Source organism: Pelophylax lessonae (assembly GCF_965119305.1).
Source record: "Pelophylax lessonae genome assembly, chromosome: 13".
NCBI lineage: Eukaryota > Metazoa > Chordata > Amphibia > Anura > Ranidae > Pelophylax > Pelophylax lessonae.
The window spans coordinates 157951735-157975526 of NC_138780.1; the positions used below are offsets into that span (position 1 = coordinate 157951735).

A 23792-nucleotide genomic window follows, 5' to 3' on the forward strand; every position below is an offset into this window, starting at 1 on the left:
CTTAAGAAGAGCGTATTCAGGCATTTTTTTCAGGCGTTTTTGAGCAGATTTGCAAATATTATGAGCGTTTTTCACTTTTTTTTATGTGGCCAATAGAAACCTGTGTAAGGTGTGGGGTGATGCTAGAAAAGGGGAGGGGAGGGAAGCTGCTTGACCTGAAAAGGCCTAAAAAAAAAAAATGTATTTCTCGCTGTTTAGGCGTTGAGCACTTCTGAGCGTTGAGCTGAAAATCGCTGAAGTGTGAAAAGGAGTCTTAGGACCCATTCAGAACAGTATTTGGAGTTGTGCACATGCTCTGCAGCGTGCTTATTTTTTTCTTATTAACCATTTTTTTAAAATTACATTATTTAGTAGGAATTTTGTAAGTTATGTTGTGTTTGTGCATAACAACGATTTTAGTGTATTCTTACTGAAAATATTGTTTGATAAATGATGTGCAAATATCACGGGACCTACAAAATTAGCTGCACCTTTTTTTATTCCACCAGTTGAGTGCTTACAGAAACCATAGTTTGGGGAAGGGGGGGGGGGGGGGTTCTTTAATAAAAACTCTTAAAGCTGCAATCAAAACAAAAAGTGAAAAATTGCAAAAATTATTTGGCTGGCAGAGTAAAAGTGGAGAGCGGGACCTGGAAGGGAAACAATCCCTGGAGCAACCTGTCTGGATATAAGCAAAATAGAATAGTAAAAACTTTTTTTCTCTGACAAAAATTGGAGGCTCATGGGGGTGGTAAATATGAAGGCTCTTTTCTAGCACAAAACTCAATCGTTCATTGTTACAGAAGTGGCTTAGGACTGCTCACAACCCAGTTTAATAATCACGCTAAGCCTCCACTCCTAAAAGAAGAAAGCCAGCGACTCTTCCATGTGGCACAAATTACAGGGATTACGCAGCCGGGCAACTTACTTGTAATATCAACTTCAGCATTTGCAAGTGGAGGCAAGTTGGGAGAAGAGAAGGCATTGAAACTTCCAGCATCCACCTTCGTCACCCGGTTTCCCCTGTACAGCTTGTGATGAAAATACAGACACACCTGAAAAGTAAGAGGAGAGACAGAACATGTGTACACACTCAAAATATGAAACATGTATGCAATTACTATATTGCGTACAATCAGTACACAGTGTACTGACAATATATAAGCTTTGGGTGCAATTACTACAGAGGAAGCACCTGGTTACAAAGAAAAAAAAAATCGAATAATCTTATAGCATTAAAGTACAGTAACCAAGTAAAGACAAATCTGGTTTCAAGTGTAACATAGCCAAATCAGTGAATGATGCATTCACATTCATAGCTGCTGTAATTCTCCCTTTGTAGGTTTTCTTTAAACTGCTGATAAAAACAAAAAAACATTCTTTTGAGACCAGATTTCCTTTTTAGCCCCTATGCACACTGGACGTTTTTGGAGCTGCTGTTGGCAGCGTCAGACGTTTTTTTTTTTTTTTTTGCAGCTGCAGAACGCCCATCCATGTTACTCTATGGCCTCATGCACACATAGTGCTTTTAGGAGCTCCAAGTGGCATAGGCGTTTTACAGCTCCAAAAAAAAAAAAAACCAGGACCTGTGCGTTCTGGAGCCGCAGCATCAAGCTGTAAAAACGTCTGATGCTGCTAAAGGCTGAATAATGTTGCTTAACGTGCGTTAAGCCACGTTCTACGTTTTTTTTCTTCCATTCAAAATCAATGGTTCCCTATGGGAGCCTATTGATTTGAATGGAAGGCGCACCGCAAGTCGGATTAGGATGACCCGACTTGCGGTGCGACTTGCGCTGTGAGAATCTTGAGGGGGAACTCCACGCCAAAATGGGGGAAAAACAGCGTTGGGTTCCCCCCCAGGCCCTTCGGGTCTGGTATGGAATTTGAGGGTAGCCGTCGGTGACATAAGGGGGTGGAGCCTCCCGGTGAAGTCACCGGGTGGCCACGCCCCTAATGGCTATATAATACACTGCAGAGACCGGCATAATCACAGGGGACAGCGTCGGAGGAGGACCGGAGGAAGAAAGACCAGAGGAGGCAAAAGAGCAGAAGGGCAAAAGAGCAGAAGAGAAGACCAGAAGAGCGGAGAGAAGACCAGAGCAGAGAAGACCGGATGAAGATTTTTAATAAACTTTTCAAAACGTCTCCTGTCATTATTTACATACACTGCCTTTTATGGGGTGAATGGGTAGGGGTACAATGTCCCTCATACCTATTCGCATAGGGAGGGGGTCCGGGATCTGGGGGGCCCCCTTGTTAAAGGGGGCTTCCAAATTCCGATGAGCCCCCTGCCCGCAGAGCCCCACAACCACCGGCCAGGGTTGTCGGGAAGAGGCCCTTGTCCTCATCAACATGGGGGCAAGGTGCTTTGGGGTGGGGGGTTTAGAGCCTCGCCAGCCCCAAAGCACCCACACCCCCACAACCATGTTGAGGGCGTGTGGCCTGGCATGGTCCAGGGGGGGTGGGGGCACTCGCTCGTCCCCTCCCCTTTCCTGGGCTGCATGCTCGGATAAGGGTTTGGTATGGATTTTGGGGGCTACCCTCAAATTCCATACTAGACCCGAAGGGCCTGGTTTGGAACCTGGGGGGGAAGCCCACGCCGTTTTTTTCCCCATTTTGGCGTGGAGTTCCCCCTCAAGATTCTCACAGCGCAAATTGCACCGCAAGTCGGATCATCCTGATAACGCAATAACGCAAATGGAAAAAGCTACTAAAAGCACGTTTTTACAGCTGTTTTTTCCTGGCGTTAGAAGTGGCTCTGCAGCTCGTTTTTTCTGACGCCCAGTGTGCATGAGGGCTTATAGTTGCCCCATCAGTCACCTGAAATAAATCCTAATGGAACCTCCCAGCAACAGAAGAGGTATTACACATGGCTCTCCGATGGCTGGTGTCCACTACCTTCCCTCTGTTTCAGTGGTGAAGCCTAACCAGGCTGCTCAGTATATGACATTTTTTGGACAGTTCGTGTGCTCCGTTGTATAATGTCCTCTGACCCCTACATTGCTAAAAATGTGTCCTGCACTGACGTAAAGAACTGGAGACAGGCAACCAAAACTTCCAGCAGTATATTATGCTAATAATTCCAATGAAGGCTGCGGTTCTTCAGTGGAGGGAATGTGGTGGACTTGGGTTTCTGGAAAGAGGAGTGTAATGCCTATTCAATTAAAAGAAACTTTATTTTTTTAGCAGGTCTCTAGCCAGGTCAAGGCCTGCTGTAGGACTGCAAGCTTGGCCTCCTTTTACTCCTTGGTGGGACAGAACACCAGATAAATATGTACTTCTTTTGGCTCCGATACTCACCCAAGGGGTGAAGCCATCATCAACATTACAGTCCCTTTAATAGCACAGGGAAAACTTTCAAAAAAAAAAAGAAAAAAAATAGGACATAAGTCATTTGTCTTCAGATCAGCCTCCTATAATCCTCTGCACAGCAGCACTTGGTCTGGAAGGGGCAGAACTGGCAGCCAATCAGAGCTCCTCTGTTTTCCATGATGTTTAAAGATCACCAGTCCTAGAAGTAGTATGGGGGCTGCCATTGCTAGCCTCCTGTACCTGCCTGGATGTGAAAGGCTCAATACTTCTAAGTAAAGCACTCAAAACATTTTTGTAGTCAGAATTCTTTTACCTCTATGCTTGTACTAACTCTATTACTCAGAGTACTGAAGTCAAGCATTGACATGGCATCTAGGATAATCGCATTCACAGGCCGCTAGGCACATATAGATGAATACACCTTGATACATCTAGGTGCCTACTGCTTACAGGTTAGCAGTCTTCACTTTTTATTTGGAGTGGTTGTAAACCTCAGACATGAAATATGAACAAAGCATATCCCTCTCTAGTGTGTACTTGTCTCAATTAAGAGCACTAAGTGTAATTTCTGTCTGCTGCTTCATTCCTCTGCTATCAGCATAAGTCAATTCTGACAAGTTTTCCTGACACCAAGACAAAAAAAGGTGACCGGGGAAGGACCTCCAGCTGACTTACAGCCTCAGCTCTGTTCCTGTGTGAAGGAGGGTGTGTCCCCTTTCCTCCAATCAGCTGTCAGAGCTCTCCTCACTGAGCCCTCCAGTGTGTAACCAGCTCTCTGCCCCCTTTTTCTGGCAGCTCAGACAAAATTTTTAAAATTCTGGACTTTGAACAGATGCAGAGAAGAGAAGACTGCAGATAGACAGGTACAACTTATGTAGGAGGATTTGTTTCACCTCTGTGCATCACCTGAAGCCAGTCCCTTTACTAAGTATATGTAAGTGTTTACAACCACTTTAAGGGGGTTGTAAAGTCAGACTGTTTTTTAACCTAATGCATTCTATGCAAAAGGAGAAAAAACCTTGTGTGTAGCAACCCCCCTAATACTTACCTGAGCCCCCTCTCTATCCAGCGATGTCCACGAGTCCCTCGGCCGTCCAGTACTCTCCCTCTTGATTGGCTGAGACAGCAGGGGTGCCATTGGCTCCCGCCCCTGTCAATCAAAGTCAGTTAGCCAATCAGGAGAAAGAGGGGGCGGAGCCGAACCACAGCTCCGTGTCTGAATGGATACACGGAACTGCAGCTTGGCTCTGGTGCGCCCATAGCAAGCTTCTTGCTGTGGGGGCACTTGACAGGAGGAAGATGCCAGTAGCAGCGAAGAGTGACCCGAGAAGAGGAGAATCTGGGCTGCTTTGTGCAAATCCACTGCACACAGGTTGCCAAGTACAACATGTTTTTTTTTTTTTTTTAAAATAACAAACTTTACAATCAATTTTCTTAGTTAAGTGACACGATAATTGTAAGGCCTCATTCACATGGGTGCTGTAGCCCATACACTGTAAATTATATCTCATGCTTGGAGCCCCCTGGATGAAGGTAGCCTATATAAAAAGGGAAGAGACACACAGGGGCTGTACAGACACAGCCGCACATCCAAGTATGACAGGCGTGCGGGGGGCGGGAGGGTACATTCCTGTCAAACTTGCATATGCAAACACAAGAATAAACGGGGCTCTGGATTCAGATTTTGTAAGGCTCCATTCACACCCGAGTATCGTTTTCAGGTGTTTTTTTGGCATTTTTTTTTTTGGGAGGTTTCAGGCGTTTTTGCATGTGTTTGGAGGCAAAAACGCTTGTAATCTGACAAGCTCATGTACTTTGAGCTTCAGGTGTCTTGCTTCAGGCAACAAACCACTCAAATGTGAACAGGGGCCATTGAAATTAATACAATTTTGCTTGTTGGGCGTTTTGAGACTTCAGAGATGAACGAGCGTTTTACGAGCTGAAAAACAGACAGGTGTGAACAGGGCCTAAGGGTTACTGAAACGGTCACTGAGCACACCAGTATATACTATTGTAGCAATATTTCCAGGCCTTGAGCCTGATGAGGGTCTGCCATTGTTACCGGTGACACCTCCAACACATTTAAATTGTGAACCCAAGTGTGAGAATTGAGACAATGACCATTCCGGCATCTTTGGTTCGTTTTGTTTATTGAATTTTGGGGATGAGAGAAGGGAATGAGTGGGGTACTCCTCTGGCTTAACTAGGTTAACTGGGACTCTGTACAAAAATGCCTGTTGGCGCTGTCTGGACGCCAGATGAATGCTGACCAGTGCTTCCTGACGTTTGAAGATACTGCTTTGCTGAATTAGTGCTGGAACCTCAACTTTAACTTGTTTGTTAACTCAAAAGATCCATGACTGTAGAACACTTGACTCCTGACACTCAATTTAGCTTAAAAGTCACTGAACAGCTCCCAACAATTCAAATCTGTAAAGAAAAGCGCACGCAACCTCGGGCAATAACGCTTTAATAAAGGACAACAACACAGTACATTGGAATTGCACTCACACTTTTCCTATAAGACAATCGCCTTACAGCATTCCAACAGGAGCTACTCGCTCCTCCCGTCCCTCCAGATGGTGACTCTGCGGTCTCCTCATTCGCGGCTGCCGCCGCTGTTTCCCCGCTCTCCTTCACTTCCTGTGTTGCCTGGTCACCGGATGCCGGTTCTAGTGCGCACTAGAAAGCGATTGTCTTATAGGAAAAGTGTGAGTGCAATTCCAATGTACTGTGTTGTTGTCCTTTATTAAAGCGTTATTGCCCAAGGTTGCGTGCGCTTTTCTTTACAGATTTGAATTGTTTTGATCCGCCCCCCCCCCCCCAGTGGAGTGAGAGAGGAGCAGCAGCAACCAGGACATTTCAGCTATAAAACATACAAACAAAGGAGGTGAACACATGGACAGCGCCATGGGCTGGTGAAGTACTCCTCTTTGTACTTGTTGTATATCAGCATGTGCAGGATCTGTCCTTTTTGACTGAACAGCTCCCTCCAGCCCTTCACTGACCGAAGTAGCTCCTTGTCACTCCTTGTGCCGCTGCAACTCTTAACTCTGTACACATTAGCTCTTCAGGGCCCAACCGCTGGCGCCCCCTCTAAATACTTCAGGGTCCTCTGACTAGGTACCCCCTCTAACACATCAGGGTCCTCTGACTAGGTACCCCCTTTAACAGCTAGCTGACTCTGGGATTCCTAGAACCTTCTCTGGAGTGGTCCCCTCTACACTTGGCAGAACCCTAGGGGCAGTTCACAGTACTCGCGACCTTGGCAGGCTTTCCTGGAACTGAACCCCTCTTCCTCCACTGGTCCTCGGCACACCGGATCCCCTCTGCAGCTCAACTCCGCATCCTCTGGATTCCCAGGCAGCCCCCGGAACACCCGATCCTTCTGACAGGAGGAGAGACCCCTGGGACTCTACTTCCCGCCAAAGACGCTGCGTCATGCGTTCCCCTCAAACATATACCCACTCCCAGAATCCTCTGCGGCAGAATCTGCCTTCTGGGGTAGATACAGGCCTGAATGTGTCTCTGATTGGGTTTCCTCCACTGCCCAATGAGAATCCTCTCATGGAGCCAGTGGGGAGACTCCCCTCTCAGCAGACACCTGGGAGACATGACAGCCAGCTGAAATTATGGTCCTGCTGTTAGGCAGCCAAGGCCCACTATACTTTTACCTAGCACCTACCCTGTAGGGTGCTACACTATAAACAAATACTTGATTTTTATTCCATCAAAATAAATTACATTTTTCCTATGAAATGGTTTATAGTAAATCTATACAACCCTTCTTGACATGCTTTCTTGTACTATTTATTTTGAAGGCAAATGAGTATGTGTTCAGTACTGTCCAGGGTGGTTCCGTTTTCTTTACAATAAGTTAATTGCCACAGTCTGTTGGGGAAAAAAAGGAAATACAAACTCTTGTTGTCAGTTCTTATTTACATGCACACAAAATGCACCATCAGCACAAGCTGTGTGTCGCTGAGCAAGTCTGACATTCACCTACAGCGTGCTGCGATGAAGCCGACAAACCGGGCAATGCTGTGCTCTGTGCATTTGTGTGTACGGTGTTTATTGTGGCTTATGTCACTAATCCGCCTTAAATGCTGTATACACATTACCAGGCACTGTAAACTCCCGGTACGTGCTGTATATTGCTGCTTATTGTGGCGGTAACACATTACCCTTCTGGAGACATCTGCTGAATGCAAAATGTAAATGCAACAACAAATACATTACTGGCTTGGTAAAAACCCTAGTTGCCTGGCTAATTCCAGTTTCAATACTTTTTACTCTCAGAGTTGGAACAAACAAGCAGCTTATAAACAAATAGGAATCAGAATTCCTTCTCTCTATGCTTGTTTAGGCTCTCGGTTCACACCTATGCAGTTTGCTTTTGATTTGTTTCTGCGGTGCTTTTTGCTGTGGGTTTTGCACATGCGTTTTTACAGGGATTTGCGTTTTTTTATGCTGCTTTTTTTTTTTGGCCAATTTGTTAGGCAGATTAAAAAATTTAAATTGCAGCAAAAACGCACTAAATTAGTCACTTTTACAGAGGAAGTTCGTAAATCCTGTACGTTGACCCATAAATATTCTGTTGTGGGTAAAATACAGGAACGAAATTACAAAGCCATCACCAGATGGTATCGCTGTCCTTGGATATTACATAAAATATTCCCAAATACATCAGACCAATCTTGGTGATGCCTAGCTCATGTAGGCACCATGCAACATATATGGTTGGAGCTGCCCTGCCTTGTGCCCATTTTGGGACAGCGTTTTTAAACTATACAGTGCCTTTGCCTCAGAGACCGTGCCCCCAAACAGTACTGCTATCCATGTTCCCAGAATCTGCCTCAAAAGTCAAGAAGGGGATTTTCCATTTCTTTTTAGTGGCTGCCAGGGCGATAATTTAGAGACATTGGAAATCTAAACTCACTCCAATAATTGGATTGATTGGATGAATTAAACATGCTTATGAGAATGGATACTCTGATTTTCAAGATGTATGGCTCCCCTGGATATGTTTTATGGAAAAATCTGATTTTGCAACCTTAAAACTCTCCCATGTAACCATAAAACCCATTTTTCCTTATATATTTATGGACGCTCTGTTGACAGGCCCAAGTTGCCTCTTCCCACCCCCCTTTTTTTTCCCTTTTCTCTTTCTTTTTTTTTTATACTGAAGTAAGGTTATTATTGCTCAATCACTAATGTAAATTATTCTTAATATTGTTCATGGTAACCTACATTATTTAACATGGGCAGATAACCAAATATACTTAGGGCACTAATAGGCTACATCTTACATTTCCATGTTGCGAATTGTGTTTTTCTTATGTAAATTTCTAGGATGAAAATTTATATAAAAATTGAAAATTTTTATTTAAAAAAAAAAAAAAAAAAAAAAAAAAAAAGGCAATACATGCTTTCTCTGCAGCTTCTCCATTGAAGTGTATTAAACCAAAATAAAAAATAAAAAAGTTTGCGTTAAAAAAAAAGTCCCTGACCCTTTCCAAAAATCTAGCAGCTGAAAAAAGCATAGATGTGAACGTGTCCCATAGGAGATCACGTTAAATAAACTGCAGTGCATTTCTGCAAAAAGCACCAATAAAAACGCATGTGTTAACCAGCCATTAGGATCAGAAACTTCAAAAGCATTGAACCCAGAAACAGCCAAGAAGCTAGCATTTTCTTAACTTGTCCAACTTCCTTGCTACAGGCACCTAATCACCCACAACCATCATAATCCTGCCTCTGTTCTCCTCTCTATCCAACATTCTGCACTTTCTCTCTTCTGCAGCACGCTTGCCCATGGTGACTGATAGTAAAGGGTGTCAGCTGAAGTAGCCCTATGATTCTCTACCCCCCCCCCCCCCCCCAAGCAGGGGTCTGCTTACAATACCTTTAAACCCCACATCCAATCGCTGTCCAAATCTTGCCGCCTCAGCAACATCTCCAAAATACGCCCCTTTCTAACCAAAGACACAACAAAGCTCCTAGTTCACTCCCTGGTCATCTCGCGCCTCGACTACTGCAATTCCCTTCTTATTGGCTTACCTCTACACAGGCTATCCCCCCTTCAATCCATTATGAATGCTGACGCCAGGCTCATCCACCTTACCAATCGCTCAGTGTCTGCCGCTCCTCTCTGTCAAGCCCTCCACTGGCTTCCGCTCACCCAACAAATTCAATTCAAAATACTAACAACTTACAAAGCAATCCACAGCTTAGCCCCCAACTACATCACTAGACTAGTCTCAAAATACCAACCCAATCGCTCTCTACGTTCCTCTCAAAACCTCCTGCTCTCTAGCCCCCTCCTCACCTCCTCCCATGCTCGCCTCCAGGACTTTTCCAGAGCCTCTCCAATCCTATGGAACTCCTTACCCTGATCTGTCCGATTATCTCCTACTCTATTAGCTTTTAGACAATTTCTGAAAACCCTCCTTTTCAGAGGAGCCTATCCTACCAACACCTAACAAATGTACCTCCATTTTCTCCATCAACCCATCCCCCACGGTTATTGCCTTTTGTTTCACTTGACCCTCCCTTCTAGATGGTAAGCTCCAACGAGCAGGGCCCTCTAGTTCCTCATGTATTGAATTGTATTGTAACTGTATTGTCTTCCCTCACATTGTAAAGCGCTGCGCAAACTGTTGGCGCTATATAAATCCTGTATAATAATAATAATACCAACCTCTGTCACTCTTGCAGCCATGCCCCTGTTTATATTCCACCAAAAGCTAACTGCGGAGCTCCCCCTTATCCTTTTTGAAATAGGCTACTAAGTATTGCTGCTGTTTGTAGGCTTTTTCCTGGTACAAACACAGCCCAACCCTAGAAAACCCACAGCTACAAAAAATTCTCAAAATGGGTGTGAAAACCCCTCTGGCAGATTGGCCTCATCTTGGACAGAGTATGAATGTCCCCTCACTCCTGCTCCACATATTTAGCCAGATTTGCTGAAGATGTCCAAGGCCCCGGTCGGGGGGGGGGGGGGGGGGCTCAAAACCACCTTTAACCACAGTAGAGCCAGGTAGATTCTTAACCTTGTGTTACATGGCTCCCAACTACCACTTCAGCTTGACAAAGTAAACAGTTAAGAAAAAATAAAAAAACTTGCTAAATACCAAATCTACTATAAAACAAATTATTTTAGCTCTTTTTAAGACAGGGGACATATATACATTTAGAAGGGCAAACATGTCCTCTTTAGGAAGAAAGATAAACATATAAAAGCTGAGAAAAATAGATTAGGAGACTCAAGAAGAATCCCTGGTGCTATATTAAATAGCTTAGATTATGAGTATAGTTACCCCTTACAGCAGTGGTCCTCAACTCCGGTCCTCGGGGCCCACTAACAGGCCAGGTTTGCAAGTTAACTAAATTACATCACAGGCGATCTCATTTGCTGCTCAGTGATTGCAGTATTCTAGTCTGCATCTCCCCTGTTAGTGGGCCCCGAGGACCGGAGTTGAGGACCACTGCCTTACAGGACTGAAAAGGGTCAATAATAATGCAGACGGAAGATGGGGGCCTCAGCAGGTTGACATCCTTTATGGACACAGCTTTGTGTCCCCCACCTGCAGCTTGGCAAATGTACAAGATTCCAATAAACCCGCATATTTATGGAAAATGTTGTTTGGAATTAAGCAGAGCCTCCCCTAATAACCACTATCACTGTTTGACTTAGAATCACTCATTTCACATTGGAAAACATGAGCTTTTTCAAAGTCAGGACACTAAGGAGGATTTCATTACGTAACATTCAATTAAAACATCTTTGTTTTATTTCTCAAGCAGTTATAGAACAACCAGTGAATCTTTCAAATACAAGGTCTTAAAAATGCACTTTGTCTGACAAGCCGTCAAAGCACTACTAGCAGAAGACTTTAGGACTATACTGCCCCCTGGTGTTTAGATTGCATATGTACACCTGCCCTTCAACAACAGTCCCAATTAGTACTTTAGTTTTTAGTTTACAGATGGCCCAAACCTCACCTCTGGAATAACAAACTGGCCAGCAATGAGCAGAGCCCCCAACAGGTTGTCACGACCATCATTCCGCATCTCATATATGGGAACCTATAAGAGGTTTAAAAGAAAAAAAAAAAATTATAATATGGTTTTCAAATACAAATATACTTAAAAGGGGTAGTAAAGTGAGAAGTTTTTTATTTTATCTTAATGCCTTCTATAATGCAATAAGGTTGTTACTAAACCCAGAATCCCACAGCACACAGAACATGTAAATTAAATTATTTTAGTAAATATAAACTGCTACTTACCTTTTCTCATCAGCAGTATATAGCAGTCTTGTAACTTCTATCAATGCATGGCTGAGCACTGGTTAAAGCGAGTAGGAGGAGTTTTCACTCTCCTCCGACTGTCCTATGAGGCTGTGTGACCCCTGACCCTCTTGTCTGGACAGTGCTGATTGGCCAGGTGCTAATCACATGCACTTTCCCAAGAAAAAAAAAAAAAAACTCTCTAGCAGTAAACACCAAACTGAGCATGTGCAGCCCGACTCCTAATGCTCTGCTCTATCATGAGAGGGGTTGGAGTCAGTTAAAGAAGGGGAGGATCAGAGACACAGGATCACACAGCCTTTATACACAATGCAGAGGATTAACCCTTTAGGCTCCACAGTGAGTATAAGAAGCATGCTTTACTGCATATACAGACTGATTTTACTGTTGCGGGTTTAGTAACACTAGCAAGAAAAATATATATATACAGATTAACAACCTAAAATACAAATTTGCTTTCTACAAGAACTACTTTTACCATTCACAATTAGATTTTCTGTGAAGAACAGTGCAGCTTCTTCTTCTATGTTATCAGCTTTTGAGACTAACAGAGGCTTTGTAGCAGCCTTTTACAAAACAAACAGTTTAAGCAGCGGGTTAAACGAATAAAAATCTGACAGATCCCTACCTACATCCAAACAAAACAATGTGGATTCAGGGATCTCCCCGGTCATGCTATTGTATTCGGACAACAGGGGCTCCCTCATTTAGGACTACACAGAACAGTACTGCTGCCATTGGCTGCTAGCGCTGATCGAATGCTGGTTTTCCAGCCTGACCATTTGACAGAAGCCGAACAAACAGAGGATTCAAACATACACAGGCTGGGTCGGTTCCGGGTACGGCACGGGTGTACCCGGCTTTAGACAGAAACTAGCTGTGTGTAGAGAAAGGTCTTCCACGGGAGCAAAATTCTATCCCTTATCTTTGTCTGTTATGAGACCGTACAAGCCGAGCCATCGCTAAATATTTACTGTAACATATTACTGACAGAACTTTCCTTAGATGGGGACATTATAAGATACATCTCTCACATGCTGGGAGGCTGTACTTTTACAATATGTTGCAGGGTTCGAAACCTTCAGTTTACAAAGCACACGTGTGACAGGAGAAGTCAGACCCTCTCCTTTAGGAATAGTGGTTATAATTTATGGCTACATAACTAACCTGATCTCAAAATATCAACCAAGCCACTCTCTTCGGTCCTCCCAAGACCTCTGCTCTCTAGCTCCGTTGTCGCCTCCTCCCATGCTCGCCTCTAGGATTTCTCCAGAGCTTCTCCCAGCCTTTGGAACGCTTTACCCCAATCTGTCCGACTGTCCCCTAATCGATCCATCTTTAGACAATCCTTGAAAACCCTTCTCTTAAAAGAAGCCTATCCGGCTTCTAACTAATACACCATTTCACTTTCTACATCAGCTCCATCAGCATCCCCGACAACCATTACCTTTTTTATCAATTGACCCTCCCTTTCAGATTATAAACTCTAACGAGCAGGGCTCTCTAATTCCTTTTGTACCAAATTGTATTGTAACTGTAATGTCTGCCTTCATTTTGTTAAGCGCTGCCCAAACTGTTGGCGCTATATAAAATCTTGTATAATAATAATAATAATCTTTCAGAGCATATGCTGGATGACAGAGTGTGTACATCATCTCAGCATCTAAAGGTGTGTTCAACATTAGGAAGGTTCTTACAGAGAGAGATACTGAATTATAATTTATATGGTTTACATCTTTGCAATGAGATGTGTGTTATGTCACATATTGTGTTAAAGCAACCCAATCAAAATGAATGGGCTGCCAATGGACCCCCAACGTGCCTAAAACCACGCAACCCATGGCAACGGACTACCAAATAGATGCTCTGCCAAAGATGTACTCTGTGCCATTCAATATAAATAGCACTGCAAGGCATATTATAAGCATTACCGGAACAAAGATGTATGAATCTGGCCAAAAGGAAATAAAATGGCACGCACCTGAGAGCCGGTCAGCACAATAGTTTTACCCAAATTTTCGCACATAAAGGACAGTGCAGATGCCGTGTAGGCCATGGTGTCTGTACCGTGAAGGATGACAAAACCATCATAGTGTTCATAATATTTCTAGAAAGAAGTAAGACATTCACATAAATGTTAAGCACGTACCCCTTTTGAGAAGACTAATTGAGTTCTTATATTAAAGGTGCATTTACACTTGCTATTGCACCCTGGCCGCAATTACCTGCGAGAACCCCAGTGGGGGGTTCCCACAATTACCTGCAAGAACCCCAGTGGGGGTTCCCACAATTATCTGAGAGAACCCCAGTGGGGGGGTTCCCACAATTATCTGAGAGAACCCCAGTGCGGGGGTTCCCACAATTATCTGAGAGAACCCCAGTGCGGGGGTTCCCACAATTACCTGTGAGAACCCCGGGGGGGGGGGGGTTCCCACAATTAGCTGAGAGAACCCCGGGGGGGGGGGGGGGGGGTTTCCACAATTAGCTGCGAGTAGGCCGCCTCACTAAAAGCAGTGGGAAGCTACCCTGACTCTTGCAGCTGAGCTCGCCTACTTTGCATGTAATCGTGCATGCTGTGATCACATGCGAGTGACTGGCCCTGGATGCAGACTGCCTGCGTCCTGAACTGATCACTCGCATGTAAAATCGATATACGTGAGCGGGCATGATTAGTTGCAATAGTTGGCAGCCTCCCGTTGCTTTCAATGAGGCTGCCTACGCAGGGCTATTCACAGGTAATCTTGGCCAGACTGCATTCACAAATATAAATGTACCCTAAAAAAGGAACCTGTACTAAAAGAAATATGGTGATTTCCACTGCTGACCGCTCCTTATGAAAATACCAAACTGCGGGGATGTCAGAAAGAGGGACGACAGCAATAACTAGGTTCAAAGCCATAACAAAAACGGACTAGATTCTAGACAGAGCTCTTCTTTCCTCTTGCCGTGAAACATGAGCATATTGAATAAAAAATTATACTTTATAATAATATGTAGCTGTACTGATGTACTTCACTGCATAATACATGAGCTCTTCTGATAATTAAAATAATAAAACAACAAATAGCAACATCTGTACCCTTTATTTCTGCGAGTACAAAAATGAGAACAGTCCAACAAGACAAAGAGTGAATAAATACACATGTAGACAATTCATAATCATTACCATACATTTCTACAGCAATCTATTGTGTTTTTATTATGACACTACAGCTCCCTCTAGTGTTCAAATATCATTATCTCATAATTTTTGTCCCGGAGAGGGGAGTCTCCCCAGCAGGGACACAGAGAGCAATAAAAAACGGTTGGAACCAAAATGTTTTGGCTATACATAACCCTTAATCATGCCGCTGAGTCAATGTGCAAAGAGTTCACATATTTAGCTTTCAATTTCATGTTTTATGCTCCATGTTTTTATTTAAAAAAAAAAAAAAAACACACTACATTTGCATCTCTCTAAACTCAGCTTACTACTTGCATAAATTCAAGCCATAAAAATACATAGTCATGTGCAAAAGTGCATTATACACTATATCAGGGATATTTATAAAGCAGTAAATCTGACATTCACTTTGGATTTAATATATTCTAAATCAACGACCTGGAAGAATTATGCTGGTGTTCTGACCTTGCTCTGACTATACCAACTGTACATTTATTCTGGGTCAACACTTTACTTCTATACTATATGTGGTTGTATTATTAAAATAGTTAACATTTAGGCCCGGTTCACACATGAGCGATTTTCTGCTTGAAGCTCTAAAAACGCTCAACAAGCAAATTCCCATTTATTTCAATGGCCCCTGGTCCGAGCGTTCTGTCGCCTGAAGCGCAAAAAATTACATGAGCTTCTTTTTGGCACATAAGTGTTTTTGGCCCCATTGACTTCAATAGAAACTCCTGACTTTAGCGCTTTAGGAGCGTGTGCCACTCAAATAGCAGCTCTCCGCCCCTACTTCCCTCTCCTCCCCTAGTGATTTCTATTGGCTAAAAAAAAAAAAAAACACCTGAAGCTGTAAAACGCTTTTAAAAGGCCTGTAAAAAGCTGCAACAAAAGCCAGAACAATCTATACGCTCAGGTGTAAATGGAGCCTTAGCCAACATTCTCTGCAGGTGAATCTTCCAGATTCCACGTGTTTTAAATGGCAGTACAGTATTTGATTCACCAGCAAATGTTTAGCAACGGTCACATTCACCTTGGACTAAAAGAAAATGAACTGCAGACTTTACTAAAAACGAGTCCCACAAACACAAAATAGGGAGACCGTCAAGAAGAGAGATTTTTATAAATGTACATATTGTATACCTGAATGTCCTTGGCAATCTTGGCCCAGTCATCAGTCGTCATATTACAGGAATCCAGAAGAGGGGAATATTCTACGATAGTGTACACGATCCTTTTGTTTTGCTTAGACATACTAGAAAACAGATAAGTGTGATCACAGTGTCAGTTTTGTTTTAAGAAATATATGGGGGCATCTCTTCAATTTCTACTACTACTACTTTGGAAAAAATGAAAACTATTTATATATTTATACCTTACATGTCACGCTTTAAAATTGTGCACACTGGAGGAATGGCGCCAAACTTCAGTACTTAAAAATCTCCATAGGCAATGTTTTAAACATTTTCACAGGTTAGGTTTATTGTTACAGAGGAGGTCTAGGGCTAAAATTGTTGCTCTCGCTCTAACGTTTGCAGCGATATCTCACGTGTGGATTGAACACCCATTTACATATGTGGGTGCGACGTACGATGTGTTCACTTCTGTGTGTGAGCACGTGGGGACGGAACCACTTTAAATATATTTTTACTATTTTTTTTTAATTTTTCTATTTATATTATTTTTTACACTTTCCCTTTAATTTTTTTTTTTTTTTTTTATCACTTTTATTCCTATTATAAGGAATGTGCACATCCCTTGTAATAGAAATAATGCAGGACAGATTCTCTTTATGGAGAGATCTAGGGTCAATAAGACCTCAGATCTGCCCTACAGGCTGAAAAGCCGAAGATCAAAAAGAAAAAAAAAAAAAGAAAAGAAAAGAAAAGGATGATCTCGGCTATTCAGCCAAGCTCACGGCAGTATTTAAAAAAACTGCCAGGCCGGGCCTCCAAGAGTCAAAGAGACTGCCGGGGACCATCTGGTTCTCCGTATTCTCTATGGTGTACTTTCACCGTCGGTGGATTCCTTCTCCAGCGCACCAATCACATGGGAGAGCTGGTAGAAGCACCGGGGGGGCAACGACTATAAGAACAATCAAGCGGCTGCACAGCTGCTATGATTGTTCTTATGGTGAAGAGAATCGCCGGCTAAAAAAATAATATATCTATATGATGCCTGCAGCATCATGAAGATATCCCCACTCAAAGCTCTGGACGTCATATGACATCCAGCGATATGGAAGTCTTTTTAATCTACCAAAAAAATTTAAAAATCTGACTTTTTGCTTTTACAAAGCCAACAATGCATTGTCACGACTCAGGGCCTCAAAGAATGATATTTTTCCATCTTTTAACACACCTGTAAATTTGTCTATGCTGTAAAAAGCATCAGGCCTGCTTTAATACATCCCCCTAGCCATCCCAACACAAGAAGAACATATTTGTCTTTTCTTTCCTTCCCCATAGCGAAGTCACCAGGAGTATGGAAAATATTTAGTACTTCTGGGTATAGAGGAACACACGATTCTCTCCAAGTAGTGATTGGATTTAAAGGGTAACGCCACTTTCATAGGGGAAAAAAAAATAGCAAATAAACAAAACAAATATAGTATATACAACTGCGACACAAGTTATATTGTAATAGAATGTTATTAACATTAACTTTCTTTTACATTTTCAGTGCTGTAATCTTTCTGTAAAGTGTCATGCAATATGGCTACCTGGAGTTGTTCTGTACACAGAATGTATACTGATCACACCCCAGAAACATTTCCTGCTTGTGTGATTGGCTCACTGATTTTCCCAGAAGTCTGCACTAAGATAGAAGTCAGATTTCAGGCATCCCCTGCAACAAAAATGTCATTTTTGTTGAGATACTCCCAAAAGGAAATCACATCTAAGGGCTGGTTGACACCACAAAAACGCATTGTGCATCTGTGCATTTTTGACGAATTGCTGGATACATTCCAGATGTTTTTCATTTTTTTTTTCCACTGTACTGGCGTCTGGTGCATTTTTGATGTGTTCCAGTACAATTGGGTGCATTGTTTTTAAAAATATAATTGTAAACAATATAACCTACTTTTCATGCGTTTTTGATGCAGAAAAAAACTGCACTGGACTGCATATATGGTGTGAACTGGCCCTTAAGGGATGTAGGCCCAGCACCTTTCCTCATTAGTGTCCTGCAGGTGTAGCAGCTGATAGATAACTATGAAACCACTCCCATTAGATTCACTTTTCCACATAGACCCAAACACAATGACTTCTTCAGAGTAACAAAAAGTTGGAATCTGCAACAAAGTTTGTTAAAATCCTTGTAATGTACAGAGATCACCCAGATAGGAATGTTTTCTTCTCAACAAAAGTGGAGTTACTCTTTAACCACCTCCCGCCATATATTAAAATTACCGGCGCAATGTGTCTCCCTTGCTCTGGGACGACATTACATGACGTTTTCCCACACTCGCCGTCAGGGGTGCACCCTCGGGGCTTTAAACAAGGAAAGGACGGTATCTGCTTTCCTCTCCTCACACTGACAGCGTGTGAGGAAAGGGGAGCCAATCAGCGGAATTTCCTCAGAGGTGAGACCTGAACAGATAATCAGGGCACTGATGTCAAGTGCAGCCCCAACAGTGCCAAGCATTAATGCCAGTCAGTGCTCACTTACCGTGCCGCATATTAGTGCCTCCTCATCAGCACACATCAGTGGAGAAAAATTACTTATTTACAAAATGTTCCAATTGTCCCATATGTGTGTCATTAAATTTTATTCGCCTATTTTTTCCAAGCATTGTCAATGCAATTTATGTTATACTTGTACGATAACCTGAGAGCTTTGTGTCTCTCCTTGCACCATTCTTATCTTTAACCTGTTTACGACCGCCTGCCGCATATGTACTGCGGCAGGCAGCCGCTCCCAGGCAAATCGCCGTACATGTACGGCGCTCGATCTTGGGAGTCTAGGAGGCGCGCTCTCACCCCTGCTTGTCATGCAGGTCCGATTGCCGCCTGACACCCACGATCGTTCCCCGCTGAGAGAGAAGGACGGTCGGCTGTTGTAAATACAGCTGACCGTTCTTCTCCCTGGGATGATCACAGAGCTCATGTGATCCTGCTATATAGGATCACATGTCTCTATGGTCATTTCAGGAGCCCCGCCTCCCTCCCAGTTAGAATCACTCCCCTAGGCTCACATTTAACCCCCTTGATCACCCACAGGGTTAACCCCTTCCCTGCCAATGGCATTATTACACTAACAGTGCATATTTTTAGCACTGATTACTGTAGTAATGTCACTGGTACCCCCAAAAGTGTCAAAAATGTAAGTCAGGGGTCAAATCTGTCCGACGCAATGTCGAAGTCCCGCAAATAAAAAAAAAAAAAAAAATTAAAAAAAACACACCTTTGGTAATGTATATTTTATGAAATTAGGGATGGAGGCACTGTGCTATACAGGCAAATTGCCTCATATAAAGTCCCAATCTGTGTTTTACACTGCATCCACCAAGGGGTTGGAGGTGTATGCTTCTCAGCTGGTCGTTTTCAGTTTGTACCATCTTTTTTTTTTTTTTTAAAAAAGATTTTTATTGAAGTCCAGCATAAACACACAGTCCGCAACAGTACAATGAAACATTATAACCATCACTCAGCATCCTCCAAGGGGCACATGGCAATACTGTCAGGAACAGCAGAAAACAAAAGATTATCCCCTGGATAATAAACTTCAATATCCCACGGACCGAGCGAGTAGCCGGACCCCATTTTTATTTGGAACACACTACCTAAAGAAAAAAAAACAAAACTTGCCCTTGCCCCCCAAACAGAACCAGAACCCCAGTCACCTCACTGATCCCCCCCCCCCGAGGAAGAACCAGCGGGCGACCAAACGAGCAGAACTCCGCCCATCTCCCACCCCCCCCCCCCTTCAGGTGACCCTCCCAGCGAACCTCTCTGCAATAACATTCCCAACCTAGCCGGGCCCGTAGTCGTCTAAGAAGCCCATGCCTGAGAAGTGTCCAGAGCCCCCAACCCCCCCCAGTACAGGTCCACAGTCCTCAAGGTCGGTCAGAGGGCGTATCCACCAAAGTAGCATCGGAGTCCACCCAGCGGTACCAAACTTTCCTAAATTTCTTAGGGGACCCCCTAGCCTCATAAGTCATCTTATATAGCACAATGTCCGCATTCACCACCCTCTTCCACATGTCTAGAGACAACACCTCAGTATAGATCCACCTCCTGGCGATTAACTTCCGCGCACAGAAGAAAAGGATGCGGATAAATAACTTAGTGGCCATATCCAGTCCCTCCACCTCTATTACCCCCAGAAGACACACCAGGGGCGAGCAAATATTCGGGAGTCCAAAGTTCTCCTCCATAAACTTTGTAAGTTGAGACCACAAGGGTCTCACCTTAGGGCAATCCCACACCATGTGCAAAAGGGACCCCCTACCACCTGAACATTTATGGCACACAGCAGAATCCCTCTTGCGCATGGAAAACAGGCGGGCCGGAGTGTAATAGGTCTGATGAAGATATCGCAATTGGATCATCTTATCAGTAGACGAGATAACCGTACGAAGGTACGTCTCCAAAACCTCCTCCCAGCGTTCCTCCGTCAATTCCGGTATAAAAGCTAGCCATCTAACTCTGGCCCTATCTACCACCCCAGGACCCCCAGGACCCAGCGCCCCATAGAATCTAGAGATCCGTTTCAAAGGCTCCGGATCCAGCAGCACAGTCTCAAGAGAGGGGTTAGCCAAGACCACCTCCCCCCCCCCGAACTGCGCCCGCACCGCATGCTGGAGTTGCAGATATCTGAAGCGCCACGTCCCGGGAATCCCAAAGCTGTCTCTCAACTGCATGAATGACACCATCTTACCCTGATAAAACAATTGATGCAAATATTTAAGGCCAAACCTGGCCCAATGTCCCCCATCTTGCAGGCTAGCAAGCTCCCGCAACGATGGGTTGAACCACAACGGAGCATTCGGAGATGACTCCAACGGAGTATCCCCCATCTTCCGAGCACAAATCCGAAAAATCCTCCCAGACAATCCCATCACCGACCCCAAATCCCGCCCAGGAGCCCCCCCCCTGTACAAAACATTGATCAGCGATTCAAATGAGGAGGCAAGTGCCGCCTCCACCTCTACCGTCGCGTTAGGCACCTGCGGAGAAAACCGCCAATGCAGAAAGACCAACTGTGCTGCAAAGTAATAGGACCGCAAGTCCGGCACCGCCAATCCCCCCCTCGCTACCGGGCACTTGAGCACCGACAAAGCCACCCTAGAGGGTCTACTACCCCACAGCAGGGTGGTAAGGATTGCGTCGATCCTCCGGAAAACCTTCCTCGGAACATAGACCGGAGAATTCGACAGGATATATAAAAATTTGGGCAAAAAAATCATCTTAAAAAGATTTACTCTGCCCAGCAGCGAGAGGGGGAGGGACCGCCACCGTTCCACCCTTTCCCGAAAGGCCTTCACAATAGGAGCAAGATTGGTCTCCAAAAACCCAGATATCGGCATCTGAAACACAATTCCCAGATATTTAAAGGAACTGGACAGGGGGATCGGGCACCCAGCCGGAGCCACAACCCCCTCGTCCAGTGGAAAGAGAGATGACTTGGCCCAATTGATACAGAACCCAGAGTACTCCCCAAACTCCCGAATCACACTGATGGCATAGGTCAAGGAAGGCCCCGGATCCTGCAAGTACAATAGCATGTCGTCCGCATATAATGAGACCCGTTCCTCCATAGAGCCCACCCGCAACCCTCTGAAAACCACACTCTCCCGCAATCTCATCGCCAGAGGTTCCATAGCCAGGGCGAAGAGCAGAGATCTGTCCATTAACCCTAACCCTCATCAGAGGCTCTGTATACAGCAATTGAACCCAGGAGCGAAAAACCGGGCCGAAGCCGTACGCCTCCAGCACCCGGAATAGATACGGCCACTCCACCGAGTCGAAGGCCTTCTGAGTGTCCAAAGAGGCCACCACCCGTTCCCCGCACACGTCATGTTGAGCCTGAAGATTGACAAAAAGACGCCGCACATTCATCTGCGCACACCGCCCCGGCATAAAGCCCGTCTGATCCGCCCTAATCAATTTCAGGATAACCGTCTGCAGCCTCATAGCTAGAACTTTGGCCAAAATTTTGGTGTCGACATTAATCAACGAGATTGGTCTGTACGCCCCACAATCTCTCGGGTCCTTCCCCGGTTTCAGGATAAGCACCACCAATGCCTCTCTCATAGAAAGAGGCAGAACCCCCCCTTTCCGCGCAGAATCGTACAAGTGCAGCAAACGGGGCGACAACTCCTCCCTAAAAGTGTGATACCATTCCGACGGCATCCCATCCAGACCAGGGGACTTCCTGGGGGAGAAGGACGCAATGGCCCTTCCCACCTCCCCCACAGTAATTCCCTTATCCAGGAAACTGACCTCCTCGTCCGACAACTGCGGGAACTCCACACCCTGCAGATAGTCATCGAGCTCCGCCCGGTCCCGGGCCAGACCCGATTTATATAGGTCCTCATAGTAGCGAGTAAATTCTCGAAGTATCCCAGCAGTATCCCTAACTTCCCTACCCTGTTCGCCCAGCACACAGCCAACATGCACCGGCGCATGCTCCGAGCGAGCCAGAAAGGCCAACATCCGCCCATTCTTGTCCCCAAACTCAAACACCCTCCGCCGCTGGGCCAACATAGTTTTGGTCGTCTGGTCAGTCAGGAACATCTGTAGGTCTCTGGTCGCCTGTCTCCAACTAAGCAACCCCTCCGGGTGCGGAGCACCCACATAGTCCATCTCAGTCCTGGAAACCACCAGCTCCTTTTCCGCCCTAGTAGAGGCCAGTTGTCTCCTAAAGCTTTTCAATTCGGTCATGAAAACCCCCCTCAAGGTAGCCTTAAAGGCCTCCCATTGAAGCTGAGGTTCCCCATACTCCCCATTCTCCACCCAGTAATTGGCTATGGCCCGTGAACAAGCAATCTTAATATATTCCTCCTGTAACCAACTGGCCTCCATCCTCCACTGACGTACCCCCTCCCTAAACCCCACCCGAAGAGTGAGAGCCAGGGGAGAGTGATCCGAGTGGACTCTCGGCAAATATTCCACCGAGTCCACCAGACCCAATCCCGCCTCCTCGGCGAGGACAGTGTCCACCCGAGACAGTGACTTATATGTCTCCGAGTAGCATGAAAACTCCCGGGCCAACGGGTGAGTGCGTCTCCAAACATCCCGAAAGCCAGAAGAGGCCAACCACCTCGCCAAAGGAGCCGGAGAACCGGCCTTACCCCTCAGCCTGTCAAGCTCCGGGTCAGAGACAGCATTAAAATCCCCCATAATGTACACTTGTCCCTCCGCCACCTCCATGGTTGCCTTGAAAATCACATCCATCAGGGCCAAGGAGAATGGAGGAGGCACATAAACATTTACAACTGTCAGTATTCGTAGGCACACCTTAATGACCAGGATCACATACCTCCCAAACACATCAGTTTTAACCATTTGTATCGTGATAGGCATTGCTTTCGTTACCAAAATAGAGACCCCTCTCGCATAAGAGGAGTACGTGGAATGATACATGCTAGCAATATGTGCCCTCTTCAAGGAGAGGATCCTGGAGCCCTGTAGATGAGTCTCCTGCAACAGAATCAGATGCGGCTTATGCGCCTTAAGATAATCAAAAATCAATGCACGTTTAAATTTCGAGTTCAAGCCCCGGACATTCCAGGACACCACTTTCAGACGCTCAGCCATCACGTGCATTTCCAGACAGCAGAAAACTCCTCCCACCACATCCTCCAGGGCCCTCCCACTCAGCCCCAACTCCAGGATCCTCTCCTCCATCAAGCAGCAGACATTCCCATACCACCAGATCACAGCAAATACAGGTCCCCCCACATGGCAGAGTCCCATCCGAGTTCCCCCAGTCACCTGAAATGGAAAAAACAAGAGCCCCATCCCACTCCCTCCCCACCCCCCTCCCTGCACCCAGCCCCAAACCCGCCAAGTGCTTCA

The 23792-nt window shown here is 45.0% G+C and overlaps 1 protein-coding gene across 1 annotated transcript in view; it reads right to left on the minus strand.

Moving 5' to 3' along the window:
* ASPG (asparaginase) overlaps window positions 1–23792 on the minus strand; it is a 137058-nt gene that overhangs the window by 71708 nt on the left and 41558 nt on the right. Inside the window, exons 3-6 of the mRNA XM_082275481.1 lie at window positions 15910–16021; window positions 13585–13710; window positions 11296–11379; window positions 908–1034 (exon numbers count right to left, since the gene is read on the minus strand). Coding sequence (XP_082131607.1) covers window positions 908–1034; window positions 11296–11379; window positions 13585–13710; window positions 15910–16021 — 449 coding nt within the window. The remainder of the gene's footprint in view (window positions 1–907; window positions 1035–11295; window positions 11380–13584; window positions 13711–15909; window positions 16022–23792) is intronic.